The 10233-nt window shown below is 49.6% G+C and overlaps 1 protein-coding gene across 3 annotated transcripts; it reads left to right on the top strand.

The window, feature by feature from the left end:
- The first annotated feature begins 2529 nt into the window (after positions 1-2529).
- UCK1 (uridine-cytidine kinase 1) lies at positions 2530-8600 on the top strand. 3 transcript variants are annotated; one of them, XM_006892434.1, is made up of 7 exons: positions 2530-2657; positions 3005-3164; positions 4610-4706; positions 4892-5034; positions 5123-5217; positions 7945-7993; positions 8351-8600. In XM_006892434.1, the coding sequence occupies exons 1-7, from the start codon at positions 2550-2552 to the stop codon at positions 8530-8532; spliced, it is 834 nt and encodes a 277-aa protein (XP_006892496.1). In that variant the 5' UTR covers positions 2530-2549; the 3' UTR covers positions 8533-8600. The 3 variants fall into 3 exon arrangements, with proteins under 3 accessions (XP_006892496.1, XP_006892497.1, XP_006892498.1); XM_006892435.1 differs by having other exon boundaries at positions 2550-2630; positions 2969-3164; XM_006892436.1 differs by having other exon boundaries at positions 2550-2630.
- The last annotated feature ends 1633 nt before the right edge of the window (positions 8601-10233 follow it).

Below are 10233 nucleotides of genomic sequence, written 5' to 3' on the forward strand. Positions count from 1 at the left end.
GTTGTGCTTCCAATCCAAAGGCACACAGTTCAACTCTACCAGCCCCTCCATAGGAGAAAAATGGGCAAATCTCCTCCTGTGTAAATTACTTTATCGGAAAACTCCCTGGAGGGTCAGCTATGACAAAGAACATACCTGTGATTATAAGCTCATTTGGGAATGGGGCTTCCTAGTAATGTAAATGTAATGAAAATGAGGTAGCTTTATTGTAAGATATGTCTTAAAACCACGTCTTCTGAAACAGAAAAATAACCACAAAAAAAAAATTCATTGATTGATCAAGCAAACAAGAAAGCAGGCAGAGATGAGGAGATAGATGCCATGCAAAGTGAAGATCACCAAGAAGCCAAGAAATAAGAGACAAAATGTCCCTCCACACCTGCAGTGAAGGAGTCTTCCCCTGCAGGTGGGGCCTGAATTTATACTTTTGACAGTCCTAAAGTGTGGGGAAAAAGAAATTTCAGTTTGTTAAAGCAGTACTTGTGGTATTTCTGTTAGAATAGCACTAGATAAACAAGACCATACTGTTTGTCTGTTTTGGAAACAAGGAAACGGAAGTACAGAGTGGTCACATCAAATGCTCAAGGATGCCTTGAGTTTAAAGAGGATTTCAAGCCAGGCCTCATCCCCAAACCGGCCACAGGCATCCCTGAAGGTCCCATTACTCTGGCTGAAGGGGTTGTCAGATTATGTACAAATTCCTTTCGGTGTAGCAAGTGGTTTCCTAGGACTAGCTATATTGGTAGACCAGCCCGGGTGCCTCTTCATAAGCCGCCTTTATTCGCAGGCATGTTCACAGATCCAAGTCACCTTCCATCTCCTCCATCACCTGCCCAGAAAGGTTACATAAACAGTGACTGCTCCTGAAGTCTGCATGTTTCCTCTCTCCTGCCTCATGTTCCAGAATCATCAAACATTTATGGAACCTGCCTTTCACCATTTATCCTTGATCTTGTCCTCTTCACTACAACTCCCTTCAAACCACTCCCACAGACTGGGGACCAGCTCCCTCCCCTGCCTATATCTCTTTGTTGGCTCAGTGGTAAGAAGCTGCACTGGAATCCTGAAGGCACTTGGTTTGAGGCCACCAGCTGCTCTGCAGGAGAAAGACGGGCAATCTCTTCCCTTGTGATTAACTGCCTCTGAAAACCTGCTGGAGGGTCAGCTATGGGTCAGTTCCAACTCTACAGTACACCACCCCTCCCCAAGCCCCTTAAGATGGGAAGGGAAGAGGAGGAGAGGGGAGGAGACCAATCCCCTCCTCAGGCATCTGGGAGAGCCCTGTCCCCATGGGCTTCACCCTTTCCTACAAGCCCTCTTCCCAAAACATTTGTTAAAATCAAACCTGAATAAAGCAAATTTAATATGGGGGAAAAAAAAAATCTCAAAACCAATCTCAACCATTTATGGAACCTGAAAAGACAAGGTAATGATAGGCAAGGTCCAATGGTGACTAATTTTATAAAACATAATGCATGGGAATGATTGTATGAAACACAATGTAAACGAACTGTGTAAGCAAATCAATAAACAAAATAAAAAAACCCACACAACAAAACCATTTGAGGGAGCTCTGGTGGCCTAGTGGTAAGAAGCTGCCCTGCAATTCCAGAAGCACGCGGTTTGAATCCACCAGATGCCCAGCTGGAGAAGGAGGGACAATTGCCTCCAATCAGATCCGATTTGACGGTACACATACAATAAATAATAAAATTTAAAAAAAAAAACCACCTCAAAAAACCATTTATGGAGTACTCATGATATGCTACGTCTAGAGATGCAAAACAATCTTAAATGAAAACGCAATCTCTTTGCCCTGGCAGATTTAGAATTCGAACCAGTCTCTATCTGTCCCAGACACTGGGCACTGAGTTCTGCCTTTCCGGCACTCACAAGGCCCTTAGTGTTGAGCATAAAGTCATTCGGTGATCTTTTTGTCTACCAAGTTCCTTTAAGCCCAGCACTTGCTTCAAGAGGCCTGTGGAGCAGTGCTGGGGGACTTGTTAGAAACACTGAGGGCCAACGTGGAGGACTGGGGTGGGGCTGAGCCCAGAAAAGGGTAAAGCCTAGGTCAGGCGAGAAGCTGAGGTCCGGGTGTAGAAATGACAGAAAAGGCTCGATTCAGTAATAGAACAGAAGTGGACCCTCGGCAGTGATGATGACGGCACAGGAGGATTCAAGGGAGAGACCTAATGACCGCAGACACATAAAGTGAGGATGACAGGAAGGAAGCCTTTCCTAGCCACCGGCATCTGCTGGGGATGCGACCGGGTGTTTGGAGATGTCGGCTAACACTAGCTGCAGGAGCCCAGGACGCGCGAACCTAGAGGACTTGGCGAGCAGGCGCGCTCACGTATGCGCGGGGGGGGGGCGGGGGGCGGGGCTGGACTACATTCCCGTCGTGCCCCGCGCGTGCCCGCAGCATCAGAAGTCCCCCGGAAGCGGTGGTGGCGAGAGGCGTGGCGACCTTTGCCCGGGGGCGGCCTGGCGGACAGGTTTGGGCGCGGGGCGGTAAGCCAGGATCCCGATGCGGGGTTGCGGGTTCGGAAATGGCCTCAGCTGGAGGAGGCGACTGCGCGGCCTCCGAGTCGGAGGCGGACCGCCCTCACCACCGGCCCTTCCTGATCGGGGTGAGCGGCGGCACCGCGAGCGGGAAGGTAAGGGGCCTGACCCCCGGCCGCTGTGATCGAGCCCGGGCAGCTCAGCCCCTGATCGCCGAAGTGCCCTCTCGCCTGCTTGGGTGAACCCGGGGGCACTGCGGGTGTCGGCGGACGGGGCCGCCCTGGCGCACTGGCACAAGCGGGTCGCTTGCCCTCGGGGCTTCTCGCAAGCAGCCTCATCCCTTGGACTCCAGGCTGTGTGTGCTGCCAGCTGCCTGACCCCCACACCACTAGGCCAACCCCGAGGGCGGCCAGTGTCGCCAGAAGTCGCTCTGTGCAGACGGGCCCTGAGCCTGGGCAAAACTGAGGGCCCCAAGTTCGAATCCTCTTTCTTTCCTCTTCAGTCAACTGTGTGTGAGAAGATCATGGAGTTGCTGGGGCAGAACGAAGTCGACCACCGGCAGCGGAAGCTGGTCATCTTAAGCCAGGACAGGTTCTATAAGGTCCTGACGGCTGAACAGAAGGCGAAGGCCTTGAAGGGACAGTACAATTTCGACCACCCAGGTAGATGGGGAGACCCTCGCATGGCTTGGAGTTGGGGGGTGTTGACCCCCGAGTGCAGCCCCAGATGCCTGTTGCTCTGGTCTAGGATTAAAGAAGATGCTGAGGCCAGAGATATTTGGTGAAACTTCCCCCAGAGCATTCACAGTTAAGTAAGATTGCAGTTAAGTCAGGAGGATCCTGCAAGACACGCCAGGTCCCAGGGGGCCCTGACTGGCCAGTCAGGATGTCTGCATGGCAGAGGCTTCTGGACCTCACACCACAATGACTGAAAACCCACCCCTGTGGGGGTTGAATTGCTTCTGATTCACAGAACCCCTGAAGACCCCGGAAGACACAATACTCTTGCCACATCTTTGTCCTGAGTGTCTGGTGGCTTTAAACCACTGACCTTTTGGTTAGCTGCCAGTTGCTCAAGCACTGGCACTAGGGCTCTTCAATCTGTTGTTATGTGCCATCGAGTCGCTTGTGACTCATAGTGACCCTTTGTACAACAGCTCTGAACTCTGCTCTATCTTGTGCCAACCTTAATGTCTGACACACCTACCCTCATTACCCCAGTCACTGAATCAATGCATCTCATCGATGGTCTCCCTTTCTTCGTCCTTCTAAGCATGACGTCCCTCTCCAAGCACCCATACCTCCTTGCAACATGCCCAAAGTATGTCAGATGAAGCTTCAGAATCCTTGCCTCCAAGGTGCAGCCTGGTTTCACCCTCTCTAGGACGAACCTGTTCTAGCAATGCATGGTATATTCAAAACTCTTCTCCAGCACCACAGCTCAAAAGCATCAATTCTCTATTATCCTTAGTCATTGTTCCTTCACGCTAGTCTTGTAGAAATCCCCTTTTCCCTTACTCCACCATTGTTTGGGGCCTCTTTACATACAGTGCTGTCTTTGGTGGCCTCTAGTCTCCCCACCTCTCCTGGGGAAGAGTTCTGAGAGACCAGTTGTAGACAGCAGTGGATGAACCAGAGCTGGTGGACTGAAGCCCTATTTCCTGGTCTGGTCAAGGACCAGATGTGCTGGGCTGACAGGAACGAGCCAGGCTGTGCCAGCTTTGACTGGATTACTTGGGAGGGTTCCCTTGGCCCTGTTCAGGAAGCGCTGGCCATACTATGTTTATTTCCCAGAAGACTGAGGCCTAACCTCGTTACCTCTCAGCTTTGACTGATCAGTAAAATCCTCACATATGAAATGGGAAGCTGCCCAGAAGGGCCTCCCTTGGCTTGGTTGGTCACCACTACTTGTGGGCAGCAGGAACAGGCCATCCCATGCTTGGCAGGACTAAAGTCGTCTGTAATTTGGGGACAGCCCCTAGTCCAAATGTCCTGTAGCTGCCTGGCTCTGTCCCCTCCTGTAGCTGTCGCCCCATGGAAGGACGTGTGTCCTGCACTCTAGCCCATTGGCAGCGGGACTGCCTTGCTTTTGTCCCACATCCCTGCAGATGCTTTTGATAATGACTTGATGCACAGGACTCTGAAGAACATCGTGGAGGGCAAAACTGTTGAGGTGCCCACCTATGATTTTGTGACCCATTCCAGGTAAGTCGTGGTTTCTGGGAGGGCCAAGGGCAGGGGCCCTGCTGTGGGCTTGGTAGGGTGCTCCCTGGAGGCTGCCTCACAGAATGCCCTCCCAGCTTTCCAAGGAGGGAGCTGCTGCACCAGGGCTGAGGCAAACTCTGCAGCCTGTCCCCAGCAGTGCCCGTGACCTTGTCCTTGCCCCACAGGCTGCTGGAGACTACGGTGGTCTACCCTGCAGACGTGGTCCTCTTTGAGGGCATCTTGGTCTTCTACAGCCAGGAGATCCGGGACATGTTCCACTTGCGCCTCTTTGTGGACACCGACTCTGATGTCAGACTGTCACGAAGAGGTAAGATGGACAGGGACATTTTTGGCCCCTGGCTGCTGCTGACCACCAGCACTGAGGCCTGACCAATGCCTTGCTCCTGTCTCCTCAGTTCTCCGAGACGTGCACCGCGGGAGGGACCTGGAGCAGATTCTAACCCAGTACACCACTTTCGTCAAGCCCGCCTTTGAGGAGTTCTGCCTGCCGGTACACCCCCTGCCCCTTTTCTAAAAGATACATGTTGCCTAGTTGTGTGACTGAAAAGTGGAGAAGAATTTAGCTTATATGACACCCAAGTACTCGGAGACTAGTTCTTAGCTAAACAACTCTTCCTTGTCCCAAATCTATACTGTCTACTTTGAGTCAGCCCAAATGTCCCCGTTTTTATTTTGGTTTAACCCTGAAAGTCCCCTGTCCTCCCTCTTCTCCTTGCTTCTCTTTTCTCTCCAGAGTATTTCTCATCATCTGACATAGACTGTCATTATCCCTAGCAGGCCCTTCCCTGCCAGTGATAGTAAATTCTACAAAATTCTACTTTAGTCTGTTCATTTCCAAAAACTACATCTGGAAGATGTTTTGAGCTGTTGAATCAGTTCTGACTCGGCAACTCTTTAGGACAGACCTATCCCACAGTTTCTGAGGTTATAATTTTTGTTTTTAAAGGGCATTTGTGCAATATGTCCGAAAGGAAGGCATATACAAAGAATTAATACAGGAAAAAACACTGTTTCAACACTAACGAATCTACAATTAGCAACTTGGGAAAGGGAAAATGAACCAAAAAATCAGAAACTGCCATCAAATGAGGCTGAGAAATCTCTGTTATCATTTAGGAAAAGTCTTCAAAAGACTTTTGTGATTTTTATTCAACTAGAGCATCTACTTGGTTGCCCCAGGGTTTGTGGTGTAACCTCTGCTGAAGTAAATGGCATGTCTTTCTGCTGTGGAGGTGCTGGGGTTTTGAACCACTGATCATTTACCACAGTGGCACCTGGGCCGCCTGCTTGGCACAAAATTCACTGATTGCTGTTGAGTGGATAACAGGCATTTAACAATTGTTTTTCTGTGGACTGTGGTTCTAACTTGATGGGACCTGTGGCTTCATTCAAATTGGGGTGTTTTAATAGGGACAATTTTTGCTTTTTAATGATGAAACTATTTAACACAAAGGAGGCAGAACGAGGGAAAAAAGGAATTCTCAAAATCAGTTATTTAAAAATAGTTTTACTCAAGAATCCATATGTTATTAAAGCATTCATAGTCTCTAACATTTCTGAAAAAGGAAACTTGACAAATAAATTAACTGTTAGGATCTTGTTCAAAAAGCCACGTGGCAAATAGATGACTTAAGGGGACTTAAGTCACTGCTGCCTTTGATGGATGTCGCCCTCAGGGGGACTCTCCCTCCACCATGTCCATATGGGTCACCTTCTGAACCGAGTGGGTGTGACAATGAGCGACCCTGACGCTCCAATCTGATCGGATTCACTACCTGGTGCATGTCGCATGATGAACTTCATCTCAAGAAGCAATTTCCCTGATGATTGAAGAGGATAAAATAAATAAAACTACAAACGGACCATCAACAGCCTCTCATGAATTATTCCCTGGAAAGGGCACCTCAGCTTCCAACCTGTCCGTATACATCACCCCCTCAGTTGAGTGGGCATTTTGGACAGCAATGACTCAGTCCAGTTTGGACTGAACCCTGGTGCTGGTCCTATGGAAGAGAGCAGCACAATCAGCTCTTCCCTGACAGTGACAGATCAGGTTGAAATGGAAGAGATTGATCTTAATACAACTGAAAATGGGCCCCACCTTTTGCAGCAGTGCCCCTTTTGAGTTCTACAATGGGAGGCCCTGAACCTCTCCAAGCTTTTCACATGTGCTACCTGGTCAGCTGTGTGAGCCTATGGGACATGAACCTCATCTTTCTTTGCCTCCGCCTGGGAAAAAGGACCTGCCTCATTCAGTGTGGAACTTTGTTAAGAACATGTACACTGTGTGTCATTGAATATTTAGTCTATTGTGCCATTAAATTTCTCTGGCAAATACTTAAAAAAAAAGCCCACATCCTTCACCCCTGTCGGTCCAACTAACCTAGTCTTAAGTTATTTCTTGACTTTGACCATTCTTCCCTCCTTGCCAGTAATTAAGACCCTAATCAGCTCCTTCCTGGGGTGCTGCCTATCCTGTCTGCTGCTAAACAAAGCGGCATAAGCTTCTACTTCATGGTCACAACTGTCCTCAGACTTGGCACCTATCTCTGCAACTCATCTCTAGTGACATGTCTCACACCCACATGCCAACAACAGGGAATGCTTACAGGTGTGCCCTGCAGCCCAGGCTGTGGCCCCAGCTGTGACATCCTCTGCTTCCCCACTTCTCCTGGGATCCACCTCCCATGTGTGGCTGGGTTCCTCCTCAATGACCTGCATTTCCTGCTCTTAGCTCACAGGGTAGCCGACCAGGACTAGGTCCATGTCAACATTAGACACATAAACTAGGAATGGTGAGAGCAGGGGCTCAGGCTGTTCTTAACTCGAAATGGAGCATGCCTCCCTCCCTTAACTTCCTCCAGGGAAGGTTCTGAATCTCAGGGGGACAACATAATTGTGGGAAAAGGCCCCATGACATTTGGCCCAGCAGACCAAGCTGTTAGCCCAGAGACCTGCCCTTTAACCTGGTGTTGGTGGAAAAGAACAAGAGCAGAGGGCGTGCAGACAGACTCAAGGGTAAAAGCCATAGAAATGTAGTTTCTTTTGGCCTCAGCTCTGCTCACTATCTTAATACCTGGTGGTGATTAACCCTTAACCCCTACCCCCATCTCTCTGCTCCACAGGATCACTAGCTACTTGGGGCTTACTCCTACTAGAGGAACTGAAATTACCTTGGAGTAAATAGAATGACCAGAATTTCCTCTTTGCCTTGTAGACAAAGAAGTATGCGGACGTGATCATCCCCCGAGGGGTTGACAATATGGGTAAGGAGCAGACCTGAAGGACTGGCTGAGCGGGAGTGGCTCCCAAATGCATGAGGCCTGTTGTTGGGTATTTGTGGTGCAGATGTAGGTTCAAAAGATTTACTGTAAAAAACATATCCAGAATGCTAGGACCAGGGTTTGCTAGCAGACAGTACTTGAACCTGGGCCCTGTTAATTTAACATAAAACCTCAGCAGGAGATGCACCAGTAGCTTTTGCATGTGTGTTTCGGAGTGCTGAGGTGGACACCAGGAGCAGGCCCTGGGAACAGAGCTGCCTCGGGAAGGAGCTGTTGGGTGTGTAATGGCCCGGGCAGCCCCAGCGGCTTTGGCTGACCCTCCTGCTGTCCTTGCCACAGTTGCCATCAACCTGATTGTGCAGCACATCCAGGACATTCTCAACGGTGACATCTGCAAGTGGCACCGAGGGGGGGCCAATGGGCGGAGCTACAAGAGGACATTTTCTGAGCCTGGAGACCATCCTGGTGTGCTGACTTCCAGCAAACGGTCTCACCTGGAGTCCAGCAGCAGACCCCACTAAGCAGCCAGCACCCCGCTCCCTCAGCCTCCTGGGCAGGCCTGAGCAGCTGGGCCTGGTGATGCCTGCCCCGAGACATGGCCTTCACCACACCCAGCTGTGTTACAAGGTGACAGTATCATTCAGAGGACATTTATCAGGAAAGGGGCAAGACATTCCAGATTTTTCTCCTGTTCTTCATGTTTAAGAGTTCTAGAAAAGTCTAGGTTACTGAGAAATGCCATAAAATGCACAGTAAGCCTGTTACGCTTACTCCCAAAGGAGTTCAGGTCACAAAATTTTAAAAACGTGAGGAGATAGCAGGACGCCAGGTGGCCCATTGATGGGCCCTGGGACTTTGTCACTGTGAACCTGTGGTGAGGAATAGACGCTAAAATCCTATTTGCACAACACAAATCCCTGAAACCAGAGTTTCAGGAGAATACTTTTCCCTCAGTACATGTTACTTTTCTCATGTTGTCTATTCTATTTGTTATCCATAACAAAATTCTGGTGTACTTATCACCTTTAATTTCACAACCCACTGATGGCTTGTGATCCAATGATCGGAAGAGCCCTGAGCTCTCTTGTGCTTCAAAGGCAGGTGAGGAAGGAGGAAGCCTGGTCTGCTCACCTGGGCCCTGTAGACTTGCCTGGTCCTTGGCCCCTGCTGGTGCAGAGAAGCAGCTCTCCCCAGGCCTGACCGCAGCACACAGCACCTGGCAGACAGCCCTGCACAGGTGGGGACTGACGCCTGGCCCCTGCAGACACTGCTACCGGAGTTGCATGTGCTGCATGAGCACACGTGTCCAGAGCCATCCAGCCAAGGGGACCTGCCAGACGTAGAAGCTTGAATGCTGCTCCACACCGGTCAGCTCCCCTTTCTCCCCTGGGGTTCATGGCCACTGTCTTGCACAAGTGGTAACCTTCACTCTGATGTCCATCATTCCACCCACATAACAGTTTCTGTAAAAAAATGATCCTTGTCCTGTGCTAATTGCATGGGCATGCTGGATCCTTTTTGTCGTGCATAACTCACTGTAGTTACATGAGATGTGACATGAGCTCAAATCTGCTGACATACGATAGCAGTTTTGTCAAACTTGTGCTGTTCTGGAGCAAAAATCAATAAATACCACACTAATGCAAAATCTGTCCCTTTTTTAATAACATGGGGGGGGGGAAGGCAGGTTCAGGACAAGGATATGTGCAGATGACACCAACCCCAGCAGTGGTGGTGAGGCAGGAGATGCCACTCACACGTGCTATGTTTCAGCAAAATCTCAAGGGACTTTTTTAAAAAATACAGTGATCATAGAATTCCACTTCACACTCCTTCAAGGCTTACTTGATAGCGACTTGTAGACAAGACACTGCTCTCTGCAGGCGGCTCAACAGTTATTGAAAAGCCAAAGCAGTTACTGGTAATGACCTGATTAGGCTAATTCACCACATCACTGGCCTACTTTTCATCAGTTCCTGTGTGAGCCATGTAAGTGCTCAGGTGTGTTAAGACTGAAATAGTGGACTTGCAGGGCCCTTTCTTTACTAACCAATAAGGTGCTTACCAGACGGTTTCCAGAATGAAACCATGATAAACTCCAGAACTGTTACCGAGCCCTCGCCAGTCTCCACGCTTCATGCCATGTGCTGATAGTGAAGTCTTTATAAAAGACTGCTGCTACCTTGTCCCATCCCCAGCACGACGTCCTCTTTGTTCTTGTT

The sequence above is a fragment of the Elephantulus edwardii genome, unplaced genomic scaffold (assembly GCF_000299155.1).
Source record: "Elephantulus edwardii isolate Elephantulus edwardi_28Jun2011 unplaced genomic scaffold, EleEdw1.0 scaffold00116, whole genome shotgun sequence".
In the NCBI taxonomy this organism is placed as follows: Eukaryota; Metazoa; Chordata; class Mammalia; order Macroscelidea; family Macroscelididae; genus Elephantulus; species Elephantulus edwardii.